Here is a 26,821-nt window from a genome sequence, read left to right as displayed (position 1 = left end):
AAATCTTCCCTTGCTTCAGAGAGATGCGTAAGATTGCCTCTTTGGATCTGAATTCCAGGAACCTCAGGCTTAACTGTGGTAAAGTCGGGCAGCTGACCTCACCTCCCCAAGGTTGCTCTGCCAGATACAGCTTATCTGGTATCTGTTGAGTGGTTTCTCTACTTTATTTTCCCACACTATGGTGTGAGGTCATTGGCTTCTTTGGCTAAGACCAAGTGCAGCTGCCACAACCTTATGCTTTTCCCCTTGACTGTAATAGGCTCTGCTTTCCTTCTCTCCCTCTGGGTTTTCTTTTTCCGGAAGCCCCAGTAATGCTAGGGGCAGAATGGTAAGGGGGGCCCTGTTCTGGTGCGTGCAGCCCATCAGAGACCACTTTCCTGGCCAAGGGCATGGTGAAACTTGGGGACCTCATGGTGGGAAAGCATTTGGTCAGCTCTCCGTGGGGGCAATGTCCTCATGCTAAGGACTCCCTGGATCCTCACTGTGGGTGGCATAGGCTGAGTGATGGCACCTGGTCAGGGGTCTCCAGAGATCTGTCCCAGTCCTGATCACCCCAACCCTGCTCCCCCCTCTTTACTGGGGGAAATATTTCAAGTGAATTCACCCTTGGGAAGAAGGAAGTAGCGAAGGTGGATTCTTGGCGCCCACTGCTCATTTGCCCTCTGTCTCAGCTTTGTTCTAGGTCTTTGCCCAGGTAACTTCTGAGTTATTCACCAATTACTCCGAAGCCTCCATAAACACTAACTTTATTAGGAGAGGAACTTGAGAATACTCACGTGCAGCTGCTTGCCTGACACACCTCTTCCACTGCTGCATCTGTAACACCCCTTCCCACCCTTACCTCTTTACCACTTTCTCTGGCAAGCTTCCCCTCCCTCTTGCCCTCCCATCACTCCTCCCTCCCGCCCCCATGGCCCCCAAGTATTTTTTGTTTTTAAATAACACTTGCCAATGGGTATATGCATTCTCTGCCACTCCCTCATCCACCCCTCAGCTGCTAACAGCGTGCCAGTGCACAGGAGGGGCTCATCTTATTTCGCCTTCCTGAGGTGTGTGCATTGGGTCTTGGAGGTTTTCTGTACAGATGTATACAACATGTAAACGCAGAGGTGTGAGGACAGCATGATGTAATAAAGAGATGCTGTGAACAGGGGCGCGGGGGCATCTGCGCGTACGCACACGGGCAAGCAGACAGTCAGGGATTTGGAGCTGTTCACGTGCATTTCATGTGGGATTTGCTGACCCAGGAGTTTGATAAAGACCCCTGTTTACTTTCTCTGCACAATTTAAAAAAAAAGATCATCAACAGTAAAATATTCTCTCTACCCACCAAATGTTTATGTTTTGCAGAAATATACAGGTTTTCCTTCTGAAAGCCCCTTCTAGGCCAAGTTTTGATCTTTGGGATTTAAGCATTTGCAGGAAGCAACCCTCCCAACCCAATCTCTGGGGGTGAGTCCTGGGGGAGGTCAAAAGTTACGTTACCTAAATGACAGTCCCCGATACTGGGTGGTGACATCGAGGAGGTCGCCTGGTTTGGAGCCAATTCCATTGCCAGCCTTTGAAAACATACCAAAATCCATGGGAAAATAGCACATCAGAGGAAAGGGAGGCTGTGAACAAGTAGGGCTTCAAAGTTCCCAGGGCCCTCATGGTGGCAGGGGCCAGGGCCCCGGCTCAGCCGCCCGCGATGCGCCTTCTCAGGAGCCTTGTCCCAAACCCAGCTGCTCTCTCACCTAGCGGAGGACATGCCTGGCCCATCTCACAGGGGTATTTTGGGGATGAAATTGGATCACCATTATAAAAAGTTGTTTTGAAAACTCTCCAAAGCTTTACAGGTACGAGAGAGCATTAGTGCCCTTCCCAGCAGTTTCCTCCTAAATTCTTTCTAAGCTCGTTGACCTGATCAACTGCAGAGGGCAGATTATTCATAAATGTCCAGAATCTTATCTTCCCCTCTAGGGCATTCTGTAAAGGTCTTCTCAAGACCTTAGAAGTGCTGTTGGGAAGTGGTGCTCTGGGAGAGTAAAATAGCCCCACTTCTCTTCTCAAAAGTCAGAGTGGAGCCTTTAGTCACAACCTAGGAGTCTTTCCAGGCAGATGCAAAGAGGAAACAGATGCCAGGGTCAGAGCTGATCAAAAAGCATGATCCAAATGGAAGAGACCACCCACGCAGGCAGGGTTAGAAGAATTTTGAGGCAAAACAACATATTTTTGCATATGTTAAAAGAGTGTTTTGGGGTGTTCCAAAGCCCCTCTGAGACAATTCAGTTCACTCCTGAGAAAGATTTCCTCTGCACACCTGCTTCAGAAGGTGGCTGCAAAAGCAAATCGCTGACATGCTCTTGGATTGACAAAGCCAGAATAGGAAGCAATGCAGAAGACAGAGGGCTGGAGTTAGGAAGACTGGGACCTGGAACTGGCCTAGCGCCCCCCCAACCCACTCTCAAGAGTCCTTACGGTCAGGGAATCCCCCAGAGCAGCCACAACTTGGATATCTGCCGGTCTCAGGGTATGCACTGGAAAGACAAGTGGACACACTTGAGTCTGCAGGAGGGACAGTGCGTCAGTCCAGGGCTTCTTGCTTCAGAGCAAGACCAGAGACATGATCTGCAAGTGTGTTTGGGCCATTCAGGGCTGGGCACACACAGTATCATAGGGCAGAGGTTATATGAAGACAATTTCCTCATAAAAGATACAATAAACTAATCCTGGATCTGCACACACAGGTGCAGAAAGAGACAGAGAGAAAATGGAGAGATGGGAGGAAGGGAGGGCAGAGCAGGAGCCCACCACTTAGTGCCGGTGGTCATGTGGGATGCCAGCCACGGCCTGAGTGCAAACCAGATGGGCTCTGGACCATCTGAGGTGAGGTGTAGGGCCTGAGTGCGGGGCATTTAGAGATGGGTTCTGCATTTTCACCAAGTATCTGAGGACTAATCATGCCAGGCCTTTCACTGCTCCCGGGTCTTTTCTGAAGAGCCCAGGGAACCTACCAGGCCTTACTACAGGCACAAAGACTGCAGAGCCTGGGGCCCCAAGAGCCCTAGTCCCAGAGCTAGCTTCCTCTTGGGACTCTCTGGTCCATCCGCAGCGCTGGGCTTCTCCATGCCACAGGGCTGGGCCACCCAAAGGGTGAGCTCACATGGCTCTTTCATTTGTGCTCCTTTAAGGGAGGAGGGCAGGAAATAGCTCCTGGCCCCAGACACTTTGGTGTCTGCTGGGCATGACATCACCACAGGCGAGAGCAGGACGATGCAGGGACTCATCCTAGCAAGCACCAGTCTAACTGCCACTTAGTTAACATATGAAATGTCACCAGTGTGTAAGTCCTTGGGGAGGGGCCCTGGGGCCTGGTGTATCATAGGGGGCTTACCTGAAGTGGGGGTTGAGGCAGAAGGGGCTCTGTCCCTGCACGACAGCAAAGTCCCATGACCCTATGGGGACAGAATGAATCTCAGTCTCAGGATTGAAAGGGACCAGGAGCTTTAAAAAAATACAGATTCCTGGGTCCTGTTCCTTGGGAGGGGCTTCAAAAGGGCATTTGAAGAAGGCTCCCTAGGTGACTTTGAATATCTGCTAGCCTACTTTAGATCCCTCTGTCATCTAAAGCAAGAATCAGGGCACTGACACAGTGACCCCAATCCATCATCCTGCCCCTGCACCAGCTGTATGGGAGGATGGCCATCCCCAAGGAAGCAGTGATGGGATTGGCTGGATGTAATCAAGCCAGCTGTAATCAAGGGCGTTCACTCTGCCTTCTGCCCTGTGAGGAGGTGCAGGCTGGCGGAGGGTCTTTGTGCCCATCCAGATCTCTTGTCCACTTTCCCACCCCACCATGAGGGGCCAGTCCCAGCTCAGGGACTGCCCACTGCATTGACCGGCAAGCCAAAAGAGCACAAAAGGCAGGTACCTGCATGCTGTTCTTGTAGGTGCTCAGAAATGGCCAGACCTGATGGGTGAGGGGAGGGCACAGTGAGCAACAGCAGCAAATCTGGCATACTTCTCTGCTCGCCATCCCCCAGCATAAACGCCGCCTTCAGCCTCCCTGCTCCGCACTCCCAAGTGCAGCCCCTCCCAGCCAGGCTGACCCACCCTGGGATGCACAGGGCCTTCGCGGAAACCTGAACCCCATGCCAGGAGTGTACACAAGCCTGTAATGTACATGTCAAACCCGAACCCCACACCAGGAGTGTACACAAGCCTGTAATGTACATGTCAAACCCGAACCCCACACCAAGAGTGTACACAAGCCCGTAATGTACATGTCAAACCTGAACCCCACACCAAGAGTGTACACAAGCCCGTAATGTACATGTCAAACCCGAACCCCACACCAGGAGTGTACACAAGCCTGTAATGTACATGTCAAACCCGAACCCCACACCAAGAGTGTACACAAGCCCGTAATGTACATGTCAAACCCGAACCCCACGCCAGGAGTGTACACAAGCCCGTAATGTACATGTCAAACCCGAACCCCACACCAAGAGTGTACACAAGCCCGTAATGTACATGTCAAACCTGAACCCCACACCAAGAGTGTACACAAGCCCGTAATGTACATGTCAAACCCGAACCCCACACCAGGAGTGTACACAAGCCTGTAATGTACATGTCAAACCTGAACCCCACACCAAGAGTGTACACAAGCCCGTAATGTACATGTCAAACCCGAACCCCACGCCAGGAGTGTACACAAGCCTGTAATGTACATGTCAAACCTGAACCTCACACCAGGAGTGTACACAAGCCCGTAATGTACATGTCTCCCTGCTGCCTCCTGCCCTGCTGGCTGGGATGGCCTCTCCCAACACTGCACCTCTTTTCTGTTAAAAGCCCATATCTCCAGTCCCTGAGCTCCCTTGCCACCCCATGCCTGCCCCACGTGCAGCTGCCTGGGTCCCTTCCTGCCTGGGTAAGGAAAGTCACATATTTGGGGGGCCTCCCTCACATCAGCCTGCCACAGTGGGTCCCAGCCTCGGCTCAGGACCACTCAGAGGGATTTATGGCACAAGGATCACAGCTGCAGAGGGCCAAGAACCTCTTTGACAACGTATGAGTGAAGATGGGGCTTATCTGCATTTCCATCCTGATTCACGTCTGCTTTCCTAGCTCCAGCTGCCAACTTAACCATTCCTAGTCCCACCAGATAGCATTCCAAATCTCAGTTCCTCACTCTGCCTAGGTTGCTATAGAGGCAGTGGCTACATGAGGACAGGGGATCCTCCTGTCCCTTCTGCCCTGGAAGTTCTCCCCGACCCCAGCCTTCAGCATGAGAGCTGGATGCGCCATGTTCCTCATGCCTGCCTGAAAGGCCGTGTCCAGCCCAGACTTATGCTGGGGCTCCTAGCTATGCCGAGACTAAGGAATGGTCCAGTGTTGCTTCAGGTCATTGTCCCTCTCAGCCCAGCCACATGGGGCATATGGGGCACTTAGCCTGGAGTATAAGATGGGGTGGGTAGGTGGACAGAGCTGGAGCCGGGGGTGAGGAATCTGGAAATGAGGCCTCAGGTGGAGGCATTGGAAGGACACGTTTTTTACTCTACCTGGTTCGGACACATGATACTGATCTTGTTTTCAAAATTATGATATGTTGTCTTCTGGCCCACAGGTTCCAGCTAAACCAAGAAGGAAGAAGATGGCGAGTGAGAAAGAGGCGGCCAAGATGGCAGCTCAGGGCCAGGTGGGGCAGGGGGTGGCAAAGGAAATAGGACTTTTTATCAGTGCTGTGTGGGTCACACAGCCTGAGAGAGGGGCCTCTGAGGTCCTCCACAGGCTTTCTGGTGTCCTTTTCTCATCAGAGGGAGGATGAGTTTCCCTGCCTCAGCCATCTTACCATATTGTTCCAGAGGCCGGAGGCTGCACGGGCATGAGCCTTGACGCTGAAATGGAAACAGTCAGGAGCGAAGAAAGAGCTGTCAGGCAATCCCTCCTGGTTGCCAGGCAGAGAGAGAGAGAGAAAGAGAGAGAGGGAGGTGGTTATAGAGACACTGGATGACATAAATGGAACAGCCATACACGGTCTGTGGATTCTGTTTAACCATGACCCTTGCTTTCTTTACCGCGGTCTTTGGCATGTCCACTTTTTCTAAGAATGGCTGCACCACCACTGTAAAATCTTCCCTTGTGTCGTATCGTCCACTCTCCACCAGCTGGTGAGTTTCCTCCTGTAGGAGGGGAAGGGGACAGTGTCATATGGTCCTCAGTGGATCTCTTCCTCCAATATAGAATTAAAGAGAATCTGACTGTCGAATGAAATAGACCTTCAGCAAAATCTCACCTGGTGAGGAGCCAGCTAGTTGCCTTTCAGATCAGACTTTATCTCAACCCCTGTTCCCAAGCTTTGCTGTAATTGTATATATTTGACTTAGGCTGTGAAAAGGGGAAGGTAATATAAAAACCTAAGTCTATCAGCTTGACCCCCTCCCCCCCACCGCTTTTAAAGCTATTCTGCTTAAAGATTTCGGGAGCGTATTATTTGCTTAAATGACATTTTGGATCATCCTAATCATTTATTTCTGTGCTACATTTGTTCAGAAAGATCAAAGGCAAATCAACAATTTTTTTCTTTCTTTCTTTCTTTTTTTTTTTTTATTGTTGGGGATTCATTGAGGGTACAATAAGCCAGGTTACACTGATTGCAATTGTTAGGCAAAGTCCCTCTTGCAATCATGTCTTGCCCCCATAAAGTGTATCACAATTAAATCACACTTTATGGGGGCAAATCAACAATTTTTAATGGGCATTTACTTTGCTTGCACGTAGTGTGTGGGTGTGAGACTCTTAGATCTGTTTAGGACAGTAACAGCTATAACTATCACAGCATCTGCAGGGGGTTACTTGAAGGACCCCAAAGTTCTGGCTCAACTCTGCCATTCCACTGCTCACCAGGGTTTCTACTTTTTGGGGCTAGGACTCTGGCTGCAGAGAGAAGTTAGGAAACTTATCAAACCAGCTCTTCAGGATATTCTCAGACCTATCCTTCATACTGAACAGCCCAATTCTCTACCACAAAAGTAAACTCACTCAGAAACTTTTGATCAAACTCCAACTTCCATAGTGGCGAAAGGATTAAAAATGTCCACTGGACTTTCAAAAAACTCGATAACCAAAATTGTACCAGACATATCAATATTCTCCATTAATGTGAACGGCTTAAACTGTCCTCTAAAGAGGCACAGGTTAGCTGACTGGATACAAAAACTCAGGTCAGATATTTGCTGCATACAAGAGTCACATCTTAACTTAAAAGATAAATATAGACTCAGGGTAAAAGGATGGTCGCCCATATTTCAGGCAAATGGTAATCAGAAAAAAGCAGGTGTTGCAATTCTATTTGCAGACACAATAGGATTTAAACCAACAAAAGTAAGGAAGGATAAGAATGGTCATTTCATATTTGTTAAGGGTAATACTCAATATGATGAGATTTCAATTGTTAATATTTATGCACCCAACCAGAATACACCTCAATTTATAAGAGAAACTCTAACAGTCACGAGCTACTTGATTTCCTCCAGCTCCATAATAGTCAGAGATTTCAACACTCCTTTGGCAATGTTGGATAGATCTTCCAATAAGAAGCTGAGGAAAGAAATTTTAGATTTAAACCTAACCATCCAACGTTCGAATTTAGCCCACATCTACAGAACATTTCATCCCAACAAAACTGAATACACATACTTCTCATCAGCCCACAGAATATACTCCAAAATTGATTACATCTTAGGCCACAAGTCTAACCTCAGTAAATTTAAAGGAATAGAAATTATTCCGTATATCCTCTCGGACCATCATGGAATAAAAGTTGAACTCAGTAACAACAGGAATCTGCATACTCATACAAAAACATGGAAGTTAAATAACCTTATGCTGAATGATAGCTGGGTCAGAGATGAGATTAAGAAACTGCCAATTTTTTGGAACAAAACGACAATGAAGACACGAATTATCAGAACCTTTGGGATACCGCAAAGGCAGTCCTAAGAGGGAAATTTATAGCACTGCAAGCCTTCCTCAAGAGAACGGAAAGAGAGGAAGTTAACAACTTAATGGGACATCTCAAGCAACTGGAAAAGGAAGAACATTCCAACCCCAAACCCAGTAGAAGAAAAGAAATAATCAAAACTAGAGCAGAATTAAATGAAATTGAAAACAAAAGGATTATACAACAGATCAATAAATCAAAAAGTTGGTTTTTTGAAAAGGTCAATAAAATAGATAAACCTTTCACTAACCTAACCAGGAAAAAAAAGAGTAAAATCTCTAATTTATCAATCAGAAATGACAAAGACGAGATAACAACAGACTCCTCAGAAATTCAAAAAATCGGGCGGTGCCTGTGGCTCAAGGAGTAGGGCGCCGGTCCCATATGCCGGAGGTGGCGGGTTCAAACCCAGCCCCGGCCAAAAAAAAAAAAAAAGAAATTAAAAAAATCCTTAATGAATATTACAAGAAACTTTATTCTCAGAAATATGAAAATCTGAAGGAAATTGACCAATACTTGGAAGCACGTCACCTTCCAAGACTTAGCCAGAATCAAGTGGAAATGTTGAACAGGCCCATATCAAGTTCTGAAATAGCATCGACCATACAAAATCTCCCTAAAAAGAAAAGCCCGGAACCAGATGACTTCACGTCAGAATTCTACCAAACCTTTAAAGAGGAACTAGTACCTATATTACTCAACCTGTTCCAAAATGTAGAAAAAGAAGGAAGACTACCCAACACGTTCTATGAACCAAACATCACCCTGATCCCCAAACCAGGAAAAGACCCAACAAGAAAAGAAAATTATAGACCAATATCACTAATGAATATAGATGCAAAAATATTCAACAAGATCCTAACAAACAGAATCCAGAAACACATCAAACAAATTATACATCATGACCAAGTCGGTTTTATCCCAGGGTCTCAAAGCTGGTTCAATATACGTAAATCTATAAGTATAATTCAGCACATAAATAAATTAAAAAAAAAGACCATATCATTCTCTCAATTGATGCAGAAAAAGCTTTTGATAATATCCAGCATCCTTCATGATCAGAACACTTAAGAAAATTGGTATAGAAGGGGCATTTCTTAAACTGACAGAGGCCATCTACAGCAAACCCACAGCCAATATCGTATTGAATGGAGTTAAATTGAAATCATTTCCACTCAGATCAGGAACCAGACAAGGCTGCCCATTGTCTCTACTGCTCTTTAACATTGTAATGAAAGTTTTAGCCATCGCAATTAGGGAAGAAAAGGTGATCAAGGGTATCCATATAGGGTCAGAAGAGATCAAACTTTCGCTCTTTGCAGATGATATGATTGTATATCTGGAAAACACCAGGGATTCTACTACAAAACTCTTAGAAGTGATCAAGGAATACAGCAGTGTCTCTGGTTACAAAATCAACATTCATAAATCGGTAGCTTTGTATATACCAACAATAGTCAAGCTGAAAAAACAGTTAAGGACTGTATTCCATTCACAGTAGTGCCAAAGAAGATGAAATATTTGGGAGTTGATCTAACAAAGGACGTGAAAGATCTCTATAAAGAGAACTATGAAACTCTAAGAAAAGAAATAGCTGTAGATGTTAACAAATGGAAAAACATACCATGCTCATAGCTGGGAAGAATCAACATTGTTAAAATGTCCATACTACCCAAAGCAATATACAATATTAATGCAATCCCTATTAAAGCTCCACTGTCATACTTTAAAGATCTTAAAAAAATAAGACTTTGTTTTATATGGAATCAGAAAAAAACTCAAATAGCTAAGACATTACTCAGAAATAAAAACAAAGCAGGAGGAATCAAACTACCAGACCTCAGACTATACTATAAATCGATAGTGATCAAAACAGCATGGTACTGGCACAGAAACAGAGAAGTAGATGTCTGGAACAGAATAGGGAACCAAGAGATGAATCCAGCTACTTACCGTTATTTGATCTTTGACAAGCCAATTAAAAACATTCAGTGGGGAAAAGATTCCCTATTTAACAAATGGTGCTTGGTGAACTGGCTGGCAACCTGTAGAAGACTGAAACTGGACCCAGACCTTTCACCATTAATTAAGATAGACTCTCACTGGATTAAAGATTTAAACTTAAGACATGAAACTATAAAAATACTAGAAGAGAGTGCAGGGAAAACCCTTGAAGAAATCAGTCTGGGCGGGTATTTTATGAGGAGGACCCCCTGGGCAATTGAAGCAGCTTCAAAAATACACTACTGGGACCTGATCAACTAAAAAGCTTCTGCATAGCCAAGAACACAGTAAGTAAAGCAAGCAAACAGCCCACAGAATGGGAGAAGATATTTGCAGGTTATGTCTCCCACAAAGGTTTAAGAACCAGAATCCACAGAGAATTCAAATATAGAAGCAAGATAAGAACAAGTGATTCCATCGCAGGCTGGGAAAGGGACTTAAAGAGAAACTTCTCTGAAGAAGACAGGTGCACGGCCTACAGACATATGAAAAAATGCTCATCATCTTTAATCATCAGAGAAATGCAAATCAAAACTACTTTGAGATATCATCTAACTCCAGTAAGATGAGCCCATATCACAAAATCCCAAGACCAGAGATGTTGGCGTGGATGTGGAGAAAAGGGAACACTTCTACACTGCTGGTGGGAATGCAAATTAATACATTCCTTTTGGAAAGATGTTTGGAGAACACTCAGAGATCTAAAAATAGATCTGCCATTCAATCCTATAATTCTTCTACTAGGCATATACCCAGAAGACCAAAAATCACATCATAACAAAGATATTTGTACCAGAATGTTTATTGCAGCCCAATTCATAATTGCTAAGTCATGGAAAAAGCCCAAGTGCCCATCGATCCACAAATGGATTAATAAATTGTGGTATATGTACACCATGGAATACTATGCAGCCTTAAAGAAAGATGGAGACTTTACCTCTTTCATGTTTACATAGATGGAGCTGGAACATATTCTTCTTAGTAAAGTATCTCAAGAATGGAAGAAAAAGTATCCAATGTACTCAGCCCTACTATGAAACTAATTTATGGCTTTTACATGAAAGCTATAACCCAGTTATAACCTAAGAATAGGAGGAAGGGGGAGAAGGAAGGGAGGGAAGGGGGAGGATGGGCAGAGGGAGGGTGATTGGTGGGATTACACCTACATCTTACAAGGGTACATGTGAAACTTAGTAAATGTAGAATATAAATGTCTTAACACAATAACTAAGAAAATGCCAGGAAGGCTGTGTTAACCAGTGTGATGAAAATGTGTCAAATGGTCTATAAAACCAGTGTATGGTGCCCCATGATCGCATTAATGTACACAGCTATGATTTAATAAAAAAAAAAAAAAAGCTATGATTTAATTAAAAAAAAAAAAATAGTCTGTGATTCCTGGTGGCTTGGCCACTTACCTCTAACCCCAGCTTTCTAGCTCTGCCAAAGATTCTGCTTAAATGGTAAATCTGCTTAAATTAGCCAGAAACTTCATAAGCTTTTGTTGCTTACACCTAAGAACCCCAAGTGAAACCAGATTGCTCTCGTGGCCATACCTCAGCTGCCTTCCCTCCTCTAGTGTGGCTTTGGCCTTCCTCCCAGAGATAGGGGCCTACTCATGGCAGAAGGAGTTTGGCTGGGGAGTCACCCAGATGGCTGTACCTCTCTGAGCTCCCAATATACCTGAGAGGTATGGCTTGTCCCCAAAGGAATCTGCAGGGAAGTGGTTCTACTCCAAGGAGTCCATAGACGCCTTGAAGGATAATCAACTCTGAAAGCTGTTTGCAGCCTACTCTGGAAGGCAGGCCTACCATTGTCCTCTTTGAGTGACTGGACAATTATTACAGGGGAAATTCACAATGGTCAAGGGAGCTGTTCTGCTCAAAGATTTGGTGGAGAAAGGAAAAAATGAGCAATCCACAAGATGGAGACCATCTGCTGACTTTTTTTCCTCCTGTGCTCTCTAATAACATCTGTGTCCATAGAGGATAGGGCAGAGGGAATGCGCAGGACCTTACTGAACCTCTGAGACCCTCTGGGAGGACGGTGTCTCACCCTCCCTTTCCTGCCCAGGAGCTGGAAGCTCAGAGAAGTTTCATTGCCTACTTGTCTAAGGTCACATAGCTGGTGAGCAGTGTGTGTGTCCAGAATTTGGATCTAGACAGGTCCACTATGACACTTCTTCCCACAGTATATATTTGTCTGTAGACAGCTGGAAACATTCATTTGCAGGTAAAACCCAGGAACTGGAATTCAGTGAAGTATGTTCGGTGACCTGCTCTGTAGCTTAATTCAAACAAAGTGAAGCTCAACCCCGACTGCCCCTCAGAGGGTTTTTAAATCAGCAAAATGGTCAATGGTCATTGCCTGCCCACTCAGGGTCAAAATCACTGAAGCATTGATTCATTCTCTAGAGCCAACAAACCACAGCACAGTTCTGTGTGGCCTCGGAACCCCTCCTGGCTTACCTGGTATTTCCTATTCACTTCGATGAGAGAGGCAAGTTCTGTTGAGTTATCATCAAATTTCAGGACACAGGGACACAGAGACCTGTAGAGCAAACCAAAGAAATGTCCCCACCCCACTGAGATTATTATCCTAAATAAGTGGCACAGGAACCTTGGCTTGAGACTTGATATACTTCTTTGATCTTAGAGGTATCTGAAATCTGTGCTAATGAAGGGTCTAGCTGGCTAACCTGTAGACTGTACCCAATGAAGATGAAGAAAATATCCCAGGCCTGGATTTGCTCTTAAGAATGAAATAGTTACCACCTATGACCTCTGTAGGGGTGACACTTATGGGTTTGAGTCACCTTATGGCTGAGTGTTGTGCAGATGAGTCACATCTCCTCCCAAATAAGAGTGACCGCGACAATTGCTAATGTACATCAAATGTGAACTGTACCGAATACTAATAAGAACTTTATCAGCATTAACCTGTTTAATACTTCCAGCATTCCAGAATTTGTATTATTATTACCCCCATTTTATAGATGACAAAACTGAGGCTCAGAGTAGCTGAATAACTTTCCCAAAGTCACACAGGTACTAAATATAGGAGCCAGGACTTGAACTTAAGTCTGTCTGGCTCTGAACCTGAGCCCTGAATCTCTCTATTAAACTGTTTCTGTCCAGTCTGCAGTCCTGGCCTGGCTGGCCATCTTGTAAGTCTGGGCTTTTGGGCCAGCGGGATGAGGTAATAATAGTGTGGATGGCTTAGCATAGACCCAGCAGCTCCAAGGAAAGCCTGGCTACTCAGGCAGAACAGCAAAGAAGCTGGAAGTACAGAGCACTGGTGAGGACAAGCTGACCCAGGTCCATCCAATGCTGACATTCAGAGACTAGATCATTTCAGATTCGCAAATGACCTGGCAAATGCCTACTCTAAACTTTTAGTTTTAATGATCTAAAACCCCCTTTAGTGATGGGTAGCAAGGGCCTTTTTGGTAAACTGCTCTGAAATGAATATACAGAACCCAGTGTGGCCCAGCAACTAGAGAGAGTAGGAGCCAGAGGATGAGTCAGCAGCTGAGAACAGCACGCCTGATACCAGCTGAGCTAATGGGCACGTGTTGCCCAGCAGCTATCCTGTCTCTGCTCACAGCACCAGGCCTTCTCCAGAGAACCTGGCAGTCTGGGTCCCCCAGGTATGGTGCAGCATGGATCTTTAGGGGAGCAGCCAAGGTGCCCCTTAATTTCCAAGAACAACTCTGGCCCTTATGAATTATTCATTCAGGCATTCAGCAAACAGCCGCTGAGCCCCTCCACTGTCCCAGCAGCGACTTGGAGTTCACAGGCTGTGGGGGAGGGAGGCACAGGAGTACTGTGAGATGGGGGGCTGGGGTAGGGGCGGGAGCAGAAGTGGGGAAGCACAGACACTGTGGCCTGGGTGCAGGACCAGAAGCTTTTCAGATTTTGGATTTGGGAATATTTGCATTACCCTATGGGTATCATGCAGCCCTTTCTGACATTTTTAAAAATACCAGCCCAGAGAAAAGCCAAAAACAACCAATCAAATAAAAAAAAAAAAACAAAAACACGGGTGGCGCCTGTGGCTCAGTTGGTAAGGCGCCGGCCCCATATACCGAGGGTGGCGGGTTCAAACCCGGCACCAGCCGAACTGCAACCAAAAAAATAGCCGAGCGTTGTGGCGGGCGCCTGTAGTCCCAGCTACTCGGGAGGCTGAGGCAAGAGAATCGCCTAAGCCCAGGAGTTGGAGGTTGCTGTGAGCTGTGTGAGGCCACAGCACTCTACCGAGGGCCATAAAGTGAGACTCTGTCTCTACAAAAAAAAAAAAAACACAGTGAAGCCCCAGGCGGGGAACCTACCATTGGCCCATCCAGCATGCACACGTTCCATTTTGTTACCCTTTGCAGGGGGGTGTGGGAAAGATCACATATCATAGCTGAAGGGGGCTGAGAGGCTCCCTTTTCCCTTCGGGACACTGAATAACTGTGTTGCGTACCTACATTACCAACCATCTTATGAGGTTGGGTGTGGAATTTTACACTTGTGGCATTGCATTGGCACTTACAAAGTTTCAGATTTTGGAGCATTCTGGTTAAGATTTTGCTACAGGGAAAAGGTATTTTTGTTTGGAGGCTGAGTGATGAAGATATCCTCTCCGTGGCCTTCCAGGAACAGGGCTCTGTTCTCTGGGGAATATTGCCTCTGAACTCTGTGGATTCTGATGTGACTACACTCCCATCCTCTAGCAAGTGACAGTGGCTCTATATTTGTGAATGCCAAGCCTGCAGCATTCACACCCACCAGAGATGCCCCCTGTCCTGGAGATGGACCTCCAGGAGGGGATGGGGGAAGCTCTGAACACACTTGGAAGTTGGTCTAGGCAGAGCTCGAGTGCTCCGCACAGCTCAGTCCACTCCTAATGCTCTATTCTTCTGGAGGACAGAAGGCAGTCTGGTGGTTGCCGTGGCAACAGAGGCAGAGCTGGGTTCCATTTTGCACACCCCAAGGTAGGAAGCTGAGGTCTATGCCAAGGTAAAAAAAACCCCGGGATGTTCCCTCATTAGACCTTTTCAGGTTAGAAAATGGCAGGGTGAGGGTGTTTCAGTACTCCCACATTTCTGCCCTTAGGTTTTCTAAAGAATCTGCTAAGGTCCTGCTCCCTGCCCCTCTTGAGAACAAGGGGAGAAGTTTGTCATCTGACCTGAGGATCAGCCTTGGGCAGCTGACTTGAGTCTCCTGATACAGCTCCCTCAGGGAGATGATCTGGAGCACTTTCACCAGGTTCACAAACGCCCGAGGAACCTGAGAAAAAGCAAAGTCAGTGTGAAGAGGAAGAGGCCTTTTGGGGGGTCTGAGGCCTGTTGCTCTTGCTGGAGTTTCAGACCTAGGGACTTCTATCTGGCCCCACCCACTTCCTTCACCCCCCTCTGCATGCAGGTGGCCGGGGACCTGTCAGGGAGCCATCTCCAGGCGTGTCCTGAGGCCCCAGAGGTCATGCAGCCCAGCCTCTGTACCTCAGCGTGGAGGATGTCCAGCGCCTTCCTGATGTTGTCTGTGAAGTTCTGGGGTGAATAGTGGACCTGTGGGAAAAGGGAGTGTCCCGTGAACACAATTTGTCTCCCATCTCTCTACAGACAAAGCGTATGTTCTCTTTTGGGTCCCTTTCTTCCTGTATGTCAGCCACAGCAGGTAACATTGAAATGTAGGGCTTGTCTTTGGGGACCCCGGCCCCGACACCAACCCTGGGGTCATGGGGCTTGTCATGGCCATGGCCCTCAGAGAACCACCCACTCTTTGGCATGGGGCTATGGGAAGCTCTGAATCTACTTCATAGCAACTAGAGGTAGAGCCTTAGTTCATGCACTTCCATCTCCGACCCTCTAAAATAGGGGTATTGGAGTAGACAACGCTAAGATCTCCGGCAACTTGAGTGTCCTGTGGCCCCATCTGCTCTGCTTGGAGCCTCCTGTGTTGGGGAAGGTACATCCTAAACAAATCACTTAAGGAGCTAATCAGAAGGGGAGAGGGTCTTGCCAAACACCCACACCCCAAGCCTAAACACATTTTAACTTATTTCTTCTGATCTTGATATTTGTGATTCTTAAACTTTTTAAAAGCAGTATAACTCTTCCTTTGACTGAATCTAACCAAGAGCCCTGCTCTACAGAGCTTGGCAAAGCGGTGTCTTTCAGGAGGAACAAGGAGGGGCCTCCCATCTTCCCACCCACCACCAGCAGCCCTGAGGCTCTCCTGTGGGTCCCGCAGATCACAACTTGAAACCTCTGACTCCTGGTGGCTTTGATGCCAAGAAAATGCGTTGCAAGGGGTCTGGGGGACAGGGTTGCCCCTCTGGACAGGTGCTCACAGGCTGCAGCAAGATCACCACTCGCTAAACCTCATTCTGCTGGTCCCCTTTCTGTCTGACAAAGCCACTCATCTCAAGTCCCAGCTGGAAAGCCTTCTGCTCTGTGTAAACCTCCCCAACGATCATCTCCCCCTACACACCAAGCTCCCACAACAACTTTGATTTCAAACCTCTCATGGTGTGTGCATCACTAGAACCACACCATGAAGGCTTCCTTTGTTATGCTGAATTCTCTCTGTCTCCCTCCCCTGGCAGTGTAGGTTCCTTGACCAGTTGTGTTTCATTTGCTATTGCTTAGCTCCTAGCAGAGCACCTGCCACAAGTGTGGGTGGGAGACTAGTCAGTGTGGCCTGAGGGGCTTATCTCAGCCCAGAAACTGGGGTTCCAGGAAGAAATAAAGCAAAATAGAGCAGTAGCCTTGACCTTGGGTTTCCCATCATCCCAGAACGACTTGGGTCTGAACCTTGCCTAAATGCCTTTGAGGAAATTAGCTTTCCCATATGAGTGACAGCAAAATGGTGGAGATGGCAAGACCACTGAAGTCCAGGGAAAGAAGCTAACCCACGACTTCCTGAGAAGAAGGCAAGATTCTTCTGGGTCATTGGAATGATATGATCAGGCTCCCTTGATAGGAAACTTAATCAGGATCAATCTTGTAACCAATCCTGCTTGTCCAGTCAGTTGTGTTCCTGGAGGTGAATGTCCTCTCTGTCTCAGGGTTACTCCCAGGCTAGCCCCAAGTCCAGCAGCTCCATCCTCCTCCTCTGGGAATGAGTCTTGAGTGAAGGGCCTGCAGACCTACCGGGTCATTGCAGAAATCACAGAGGTCATTGCCTCCTATAAACAGCGTTATTATCTTCCAGTCCTCCTGAAAATGTATCCTCTGAAATGAATAGGAAACAAACAAGTAAGCACTGTGTCCCAAAGTCAAGTCCAGGAAAATACAAAGCGCTGAACACTAGAAGTTTCTGCACCCTCTAGAGTGTTTAGGCGATGTTCCTATTTTCTGTTCTTCGGTTTTGGGGTCCTGAGGTCATAGGGGCTAAATGGTTCATTAGGTAGAATCTCACAGCACACGGGTCAGAGTTCCCACTGGCCTGCTGTGGGGGGGAAGCAGATGCCCTCTGAGCTTCGTTCTTCCATCTCTAGCATAGCAAGGAAGTGGGGAGGGGCCCTGGGGAAGGAACGTTTGTTCTATAATCCTCTGGAAGTCCTGAATTCTAATTTTGCCTTCAGGGAGAAAGGACCATTTTTTATGAAGAGGAAGCTCCACAAACTCAGATAATTTATACTAGTCAAGGCTGCCCATGATTAAACTAGAGAAACTGGTTAGAGCAAGGTGCTCAGCATGTGCTCTGAAAAGATTTGGCACTTTTGAGATCTGTCTCCTCTAAGAGGGATGTGGAGAAGTATTTGAAGTCACAGGGCTGGATGGAAGGTGGGAAGTCACACACATCCCAGAGAGGTGGCCCAAGCACAGCTGTGGCCCTCACAACCTCTTGGGGTGTCCTAGGCCTATGCAGCTTTGCTTCTCTGACTGATGGATGCTTCCAAAAGAGGGTAGGAAGAGAAAGATGAAAACAAAATCTAGAAAAGTTGGACATTGATGGTAGAAATATTCTAAAAACTCTTGATAATAGACTTGGGGAACATTAAATTATATACAACATAATGAATCTTAGTCCCTTCTTTTAATTATTTTATCTACCTGGGAACAACTTAAAAAAAAAATCTGAATTGACAATCCTGTTTTCACTTGAGGAAGAACCTCCTATCGTTCTACCATCTTTCAGAACCCAGGTCAAAATCCCCTTCTCTAGACCTCCCTGGCCCTCCCATTCAGAGGGGCCTGTCCCTTCTCCTGCACCCACAGAGCCCTCTTGATGTGGCACATCTCGAGTGTTTAATAATTTTTATTTGTCATATTGGTCTCCCCTTTTAAACTCCTTGAGGACAGAATGATGCTGTGCTGTATTTTCCTGGGTGTCTCCAGCACAGCCCAGCGCCTAAATCATGATACATGTTTAATTTGAATAGCTGCCTGAGTGGCTGAACCAATGACTGGGAATCCTCTCTGCAGAGGAGCAGCATTTCAGGTTTCAGATGTGTCTGCCCAGCCTGGCTCTCATCCATCCCTCAACCTAGAGCTGTCCACAGATTTCTCCTGCCCACTTCCTATACCAGGGAGCTCCCCCCGGGGCCCCTGTCCCCCTCAGACTCACCGTGTCGTTCTTCATCAGGTCCACCAGCCTCCTGGCCTGGGCAGCTAAGTGCCTATGGGTACACACACAGGAGGAAGCGGTGTGAGAGGCAGGGTTGGGAGAAGAACCGTGCAGAGGGACCCATAACCAAATCCTCCAGCAGAGAGAGTCCAGGTGGGCCTCCTGCAGGAAGATAGGACTGAGGGCCATCATGACACAGAGCTCCTTCTCCATTTAGGTTCCGCTGAAGGACAGAGCACTACACATCGCATATAAGGGGCAACTCATGGTGTGACTATTTTCTGATTGGCATATTTGATGACCCACTTTTCTTTCTCTTCCAAGCCAGCCTTGTTCTGGGCAAACAGAAGGTATGCATGTGAGTATTTCATGTCCCATACAGCTCAGCAGGTGCCCATTTTTGGCAGATGACATGACTTTAGAACCTCTGCCCTCAAGATGACATGGTCACATTAGACAGACCTGGGTTAGACATTTAGTTGCCTCTTGATCACCATGGGAAAGTGACTTACATTCTTAGTTTTAAAAGACTGAAAAAATGGAGAGAAGCCCACCTACCCTAGAGGGTCATCAGGAATAGTAGATGAGATGGGCAAAACAGGCCGTGGAGTAAGAGCCTCCAGTGCCAGGCAGCCTGGGTTTGAATCCTGGCTCTACCCACTGAAAGCTCTGAGACCTTGGCAGACCCTTCACCTTGCAGGCTCTCAGATCTTCTCTTTGTAAGATGGGGGTGGTAGGCATACCTTCTTCAAAGAGTTTTTGGGAGAACTGAATGAGATGCCACGTAAAGAACTTCAGAACAGTGCTTTCCACATGGAAAGCATCTACTGAATTATTTCTACCATTATCACAAAGTCCCTGGCCCTGTACTTAGCAGGAAGCATTAGTTGTCAACCTCTTCCCTTTTCACCTATCAGTCCAACTAACCTGGTCATAGTACACTAGATATCAAATAAACTGGGTGTGCAGAGGGATTGGGGAATAGGCTAGCAGATTTCTGTGTCTGATTGTGAGGGATACCCCCAAGAAAGCCTCATCCAACCTTTGACCCTCAGACCCCTTCCTTGACCAAGCCTCCCAATCTTCAGCCATAAACCCCAGTCGAGGCCAATCTCTCCCCCAACCCTTGTTCCCCAGAGGACCTGTGCTTGTCTACCCCTGGGAATCCCTGCTCACTCAGCTCGGTTTCCTGCCACGGCCTGGTTTAAGAAGGCTCCACGACTGTTTTCTTTCCCGGTGCCAATGGAGAAGCCCGTCAGGGAAGGGTTAAATTCCCGCAGGATGTCTGCAAATATAAGGATAAGACATACTTAGTAACTACCTCAAAGTCATCTCCAAGTTCCTTTGGCAAGCACCAGTGAGTGCTGGGACAAAGCAGAGTCTCCTCCCCATGACCCCTACTCTTACCCCTATGGTTCACCCAGCATGGAAAGAGAACGGTCAGCAGGCTGCCACTCAGCTACAGGACAGCACACAGCAGATGCTGCTCAGTTACTGCTAATGAGTGTGAGTCTGAGTTGGGTGCTTTCCTCATGCACTTTTCTTTCTTTTTTCCTGAATAGATGATAACTCGTGCACCATAGAATTTACTAATTTAAAGCATACTGTTGTAATTTTTAGTATATTCATACAGTTATGCAACCATCACTACAATCAACATTAGAACATTTCGTTCCCCCAGGAAGAAGTCCTGAACTCCTCATTCCCTCCAACCCTGTGTCAATCACTAACCTATGTTCTGTCTCTATAGATTTGTTATTCTGGACATTTCATATAGATTAAATCAAAGAATACAATGTCTTTCATGGCTGGCTTCTTTCACTGAGCATAATATTCATTGCAACTATCAGTACTTCATTCCTTTTTACTGCTGAATAATATTCTCTTGTACAGACATACCACATTTTACTTATCCATCCTTCAGGAGACAGGCATTGGTCTTTTTTCTACTTTTTGACTATTATAGATCATGCTGCTATTAACATTTATGTACAAGTTTTTGTGTGCATTTCTTGTATATATACATAGTAATGGAATCGTTTGATCATACAGTGACTCTGTTTAACCTTTTAAGGAACTGCCAAGTTTTTTTCCAGAGGATTTATACTATTTTACATCCCCGTAAGCAGTGTACGAGGCCTCCAATTTCTCCAGATCCTTACCAACACTTGTTATTATTGTTTTATTATAACCATGCTAGTAGATGTAAAGTGCTATCTCAATGAGGTCTTCATTTGCATTTCCCTAGTGATTAGTGACATTGAGCATCGTTTTATGTGCTTTTTAGCCATTAGTATATCTCTTTTGGAGAAATATTTATTCTATCCTTTGTTCACTTAAAAATTTTTAAATTGAGTTGATAGAGTTCTTTATATTTTCTAGATATGAGTTTCATATCGGACATATGGTTGGCAAACAACTCTTTGGTTTGCTTTTACTTTTTAGATTGTATCCTTTGGAGCAAAATATTTTCTTTCTCATTTGTGCTTTAGTGGCATATCTAAAAAGACTGAAAGGTCATAAAGATTTGCTCCTATATTTTCTTCTGAGAGTTAGTTTTAGTGCTTACATTTAGGTCTATGATTCATTTTGAGTTAATTTTTATATGTATGCGAAGTAGGAGTCCAGCTTTATTTTTCTGCGTATATGTATGCAGTTGTCCCAGCACCATGTGTGAAAACACTATTCTTTCCTCCATTGAGTGGCCTTGGCATCCTTGTTGAAAATGCATTGACCATAAACATGAGGGTTTAATTGTTGATTCTTAGTTTTATTCCATTATTCTATATATCTATCATGCCACTACCACATGTCTTAACTATTACAGCTTTACAGTAGTTTTGAAATTGGGAAGTATGAGTTCTCCAAATTTGTTCTTATTTTTCAAGATTGTTTTGGCTATACTAGGTCCCTTGAATTTCTACATGTATTTTAGAATCATTTTGCCAATTTCTGCAAAGAAGCCAGCTGGAATTTTGATAAGGATTATATTGAAGCTGTATATTAATTTGGAGAGTATTGCTGTCTTAACAATATTAAATCTTCCCATCCATGACCATAGAGTCTCTTTCCATTTATTTAGGTCTTTGATTTCTTTCAGCAATCAAAGACCTAAATCAGACAGCAGGGTCCGTAGATACCCCGGGGCCTCACATGATCCTCAATAAATGATCCCATTGTGGGATCTTAAGAGTATAAGAGATGTACTTTTTTTGTTAAATTTATTCCCAAGTATATAGTTCTTTTTGATGATATTACAAATGTAACCGTTTTCTTAATTTCATTTTCAGATCATTAATTACTAGTATATAGAAACACAATTGATTTTTGTATGTTGATTATACCCTGCAATCTTGCTGAATTCATTCATTTGTTCTAATAATTTTTAGTGGACTTCTTGGGATTTTCTCTCTATAAGATCATGTAATCTGCAAATATAATTTTATTTCATATTTTGGTGAATTTTCTTGCCCAACTGCCATGACTAGAACCTCTAGTACAATGTTGAATAAAAGTGGCAAGAGCAGCCACCCTTGTCTTGTTCCTGATTTTGGAGAGAGGGGGCAGCGTTCCATCTTTCGCCATTGCATATAATGTTAGCTGTGGGCTTGTAGTAGATGCCCTTTATCAGAATGAGAAATTTTCCTTATAGTCCTTATTTGTCGAATGTTTTTTATCATGAAGGGATGTTAGATATTTGTAAAATGCTTTTTCTGATCCACTGACATGTCCTTATTTCTACTGATATGCTATATTAATTGACTTTGGGGTTTTAAACTAACCTTGTATTCCTGCATTAAATCTCATTTAGTCATGGGGTATAATTTTTTTTTTATGTTACTGGATTTAGTTTGTTAGTATTTTGTTGAAAATGTCCATGTCTATATTCATAAGAGTTATTGGTCTGTAGTTTTCTTTCCTGGTGATAACTTTGTCTTGTTTTGGTTTGGGGGTAAAACTCACAAAATAAGTTACAAAGTACTAGCTCCTTTTCTGTTTTTGAGAGGAGCTTGTGAAGAATTGGTAATTGGTACTAACATTTGATTTAATTCACTAGTGAAACCAGAAAGGCCTGGGATTTTCTTGGTGAGAAGTTTTTAAATTACTAACAAAGCCTCTTTCCTTGTTATAAATCTATTAGATTTTCTATTTTTTTATTAAGTCTATTTCAGTTGTTTGTGCCTTTTCTAGGAATTTGTCCGTTTCATCTAAGTCATCTAATTTGTTGTCATACAATTATTTATAGCATTCTCATTCTCTTACAATTCTTATTTCTGTAAGGTTGGTAGTACCTCCTCTTTCATTCTTGATTTTGAGCCCCACCCCCACCCCCACCCCATTCATGTAAAGACTTGCTGGTTTTGTTATAATTTTCACTTTCGGGCATTCTAATGCTTTTACCTAACTATATACATGACTTTTCATTTTTTTTGTCTTCCCAACTTGGTTGAGAACTCATGACAGCAGGGTCTGTAGATACCCCAGGGCCTCACATGATGATAAATGATTATGGACTGAATTAGAAATAGAACCAAGTCCAGACAGGCTAGGAGAATTGTGCAAAGTCGTATAGCTATAGAGAATGGAATTCCAGGCTAGAATCCTGGTCTCTCAGCTCCAGCACAGAACATTTGCCTCTGTCTCATAATCTACGGACATGGGAAAGGAGCTAGCTGGGTGGCAGCCAGGACTTTAGGGCCCCAGGCCATCTAGCAGTGCTCTCTAGAATCAAGCCCTGTTGCCGGGTCTACTCAACACAGATTGATTAGATTTATTCCTGTGGCTTTGGGGGCATTGTATGGAAATTACCCTGATATCTACTTATTAGAAGGAAGAGCTGTGAGGTCACCAGAGCTACCTAAAAATGAAATGGTTTATCCTAGCAGGTGGTAGGTTCCCTGTTACTTGAGGAGTCTATCACAGGCTACCTAGCTCCTTGCCAGGAATGTCAGAGCTAGGAACTACATCCTGGATAGGGCAAGAACTTGCTGGTACATGCAGTTATCTTTGCCAGGAACATTCCATCCCCTTTCCTTACCTGGTGAATTCTAATCCTTGAAGCTATTTGTCAGAAGCCATGGTTAGCAGCCTTCACATTTATTTTCTCCTAAACTTTGTACAGGGCTGTGATTATTAGTTCACGTGTCTGTCTTTGAGAAGACATGCCCCAAAACAGACTGTGGTGTTCTACCGTTTACTCGGCACTGGAGTATCTGCTGGACTAAATCAAATAGGGAGTTGAACAGAGGTTCTGTTTTGACCTCACATTCTTATAAGTTTTCTAAGACATTGCCATATAGTTATTTCCCCCTGGGTTATCTGGCTCCTACAATCAAACCACCTTCACATCTTTAGCAAGGAAGAGGCTGAACAAATGGAAAAAATGTTCCATTTCTGGGCTAAGTGGGTCAGGGGAGTCTACCGGAGGAGGGGTGACATCATCTCAATCCTTTGCAAATCCCTTTAGAGAAAGACCTTGAGACAAACGATCACCAATCACCTTTTCCGTGATAAATAACATGGGCATTAGAGAGCTCAGCAAGTTGTTGCCTGCACTGGACCATCTCACAGCCAAGTTCATCACACTTACAAAGACATCCCACACCACCTCCTCCTAGGAGGGGAGCTTACTTACAGTTCTTGTGGGTGGACCAAGAAATAAATAAGACAGGGAGTGCTCATGGCACAGAAAAGTGCCTCCTTAAATTCAACAGGATTTTCAAAGAAATAACACCAAGTCTGATCCATTCTGCCTATCTGGGGAAGCACCTCTGTCATCAAAGTCTTAGCGACTTAAAGTTCAAATAATTTAACTTCTAAAGATACATTACAAAGGGCTCTGTACCGGAAGATAAAGTGAAAATGGGGCCAATTAAACTATTCTCTGGCAAAATAATTAGCCAGAAGATTTTGAGGGGAATGAATTCGATTTAAGCACTTACCGTTTATGTGCTTTAAGAACGAGCACTATGCTGTGTACGCTCTAAAAAGCAGCAAAAGATGGGTAGGACCAGACCCTTCAGAGAGTGCAGTTAGGCTTTAAAATTTCATTCCGAGTAGGTTGCTGGTGAAGGAAATTAAGGAAAACGTTGAGCCTCCATTATGACTGTGTTTACACAGCTGGAACAAGGGAACTTCGCCGCCCGTTGCTGCAACAGCAGTAGGTCATTAGGCGACCCGGGACCTGAGTGTGTCTGCGCCTGCGGACGCCTCGGGCGGGGGCGGGGGTCTGCTCCCCCAGAGGCGCAGCACACGTGGGTTTCCTTTTCTTCTTTCTTGAATCATCTTTTATGACTGCACTAACATTAGGTCTGACTTCTCTTTTCCTCTCTGACTCTCTCCCTTCCTTGACAAAGACCATTTCTTTTTCCAAAGCCCACAACTCCGAGGCTGCCGTCTCGCTGGGGGAGCGGAGTGCCCGGCAGCCTCGGGACAGCAGCGCCCCCTGCCGACTGCGGCCTGCCCCGCGCCCGCGCCGCCGCCCTCCCGCCCGCTTCGGCCGCCAGGGGGAGCGGCCGGCCCGGCCCGCGCGCGGTGCACTCACTTGCCAGGGTGGTGACTGTGCTGATGTTCTGGTCGCCGCCAACACTGTTTCAAGGGAACCAAGAGAGAAAATGGAGGTTTAAAATGCCAGTGACGCTGAAGCACTTCAGACACTACCAAGAAAGTCCTTTCTCCTGAGAAACCCCTGGGGGCGTGGAGCTTGCCCTTGCCCCATCGTTCCCTTAGAAAAACTAAAAAGCAAGCCGGAACACAGCTTCTCTTTCCTCTCCCCAGCACCAGAACATCCAAAAACCCAACTGAAACTACATCTTGATTTTGTCTGACGTTGGGGCAGGACGACTTAGTTGGTCCCTGGTAACCCTGTGTACCAAGGGGAAAGTGACCGCTGTTTGGCCAGCTCTGTCTCAACCAGCCACTGCAGCTGGGCATTCATATTAGTAGTAAAAACACAGGTTTTTTGGTTTTTATTTTTAAGTTTGTCTTGTTCTTTCTTTTCCTGTGGGCTTGGAAAAGCCGTCTTAAAACGGGTGTCTTTTAGAGAGTAAGCCATCTTCCAATCCAATTCTAGAATTCCAAAGTGGGATTTTAGGCACAGAAATACGCAGGATTTCAAATTGACTAGATTCCCTGCTTTTTCATATTCCCTCACTCTTGTCAAGCATGTCTGGGAACATCTGAAAGGTCCCAGCAAATGTTTGAGGTTTAACTTTGCACAGAAACGTGAGGGAGGAGGCCAGAAACTCAGCACTCCGAGTCACATGGAGATGCCAGATTTCTGCCCTGCCCCAGGCGGCCTTTTAGAGACAAGGCAAAGGGCAAGTCCTGTTCATTGCAACTTGTGGCAGAGGTTTGATCACAGGCAGAGCAGGAACAAGCCTGCCTAAAGCAATACATGAGGGAAGGTACTGGCTTAGGAGCTGAGAACCATCCGCTGTCTCTTGGTCTTTTACCATCTTGCTGTGTGATCTTGCACAGGTTACTTGCCCTCTCTGAGCCTTGTTTCTCATCTGTAAAATGAAGGCCTTTTAATAATGATACCAACTACCATTTCTATCTGCTTAGTGTCAGGCACTACCCTGGGCACTTAAATTCTCTCTAAGCTTCAAACAGTACTTAGTAGGATTATTAGCGAATTCTGCATCAAAGATGAGGAGACCATCTCAGAGAGGTCAGGCTTGCCCATAGTCAAATATAGCCAGGGGTCACATACAACTATGGTTCCAAAGGCAATGATCTGTTCATCATTCAGGACACTTCCTTCTTCTGAGATCACATCACAGAGGAAGAAATGGAAGACAGAAAAAGCATTTCCAACCCAAACATTTATGCTGTTTCTCCCCTAAACTCTTCTTAGTTTAGGTCTGAGCTCCCATTTGGGGGAATGTAGTGGTTTGGAGAAGCTGGTAAGTACTTGAATCCATAAAGTTTGTCATGGAAGAGAACCAAGTGGCCCATTTTTCTGCTTGAGGTATTATTTTCTAGAATGTGCAGGGGTCTTCCCTTGCTCTGAAATGAAAGAGACTTTGGGGTCTTGCCACACCCTCACTCACCTCCAGGACAGGCCTCGGTACTGAGTCAATACATCCAAGATGTTCCCAGGCGTAGACCCGGCCCCATTGCCTGCCTGAGAGGGAAAAACAAGGGGGTGAGTTTCCCTACTTTTCCTGACCCACCTCTGGCTGCCTGCCAGAAGGTCCATGTTCTTATCCTGGCCAGGACCACCTGGATGCCCTCTAGAATCTAGGGTTTAGATGGCACCACGTCT

The 26,821-nt window shown here is 45.5% G+C and overlaps 1 protein-coding gene across 1 annotated transcript in view; it reads right to left on the bottom strand.

The window, feature by feature from the left end:
- PLB1 (phospholipase B1) overlaps positions 1-26,821 on the bottom strand; it is a 142,397-nt gene that overhangs the window by 51,348 nt on the left and 64,228 nt on the right. The window contains exons 19-33 of the mRNA XM_053589696.1: positions 26,607-26,680; positions 25,097-25,140; positions 19,729-19,837; positions 18,553-18,604; positions 17,133-17,213; positions 15,480-15,545; positions 15,167-15,267; positions 12,463-12,544; positions 6,066-6,170; positions 5,840-5,935; positions 5,550-5,621; positions 3,914-3,952; positions 3,377-3,437; positions 2,461-2,519; positions 1,486-1,559 (exon numbers count right to left, since the gene is read on the bottom strand). Of these exons, the coding sequence (XP_053445671.1) occupies positions 1,486-1,559; positions 2,461-2,519; positions 3,377-3,437; positions 3,914-3,952; positions 5,550-5,621; positions 5,840-5,935; positions 6,066-6,170; positions 12,463-12,544; positions 15,167-15,267; positions 15,480-15,545; positions 17,133-17,213; positions 18,553-18,604; positions 19,729-19,837; positions 25,097-25,140; positions 26,607-26,680 (1,115 nt within the window). The remainder of the gene's footprint in view (positions 1-1,485; positions 1,560-2,460; positions 2,520-3,376; positions 3,438-3,913; positions 3,953-5,549; positions 5,622-5,839; positions 5,936-6,065; positions 6,171-12,462; positions 12,545-15,166; positions 15,268-15,479; positions 15,546-17,132; positions 17,214-18,552; positions 18,605-19,728; positions 19,838-25,096; positions 25,141-26,606; positions 26,681-26,821) is intronic.

The sequence above is a fragment of the Nycticebus coucang genome, chromosome 4, assembly GCF_027406575.1.
Source record: "Nycticebus coucang isolate mNycCou1 chromosome 4, mNycCou1.pri, whole genome shotgun sequence".
Lineage (NCBI taxonomy): Eukaryota > Metazoa > Chordata > Mammalia > Primates > Lorisidae > Nycticebus > Nycticebus coucang.
The sequence above is the reverse complement of the archived record's forward strand: the minus strand, read 5'-3'. Positions and strand labels throughout refer to the sequence as shown.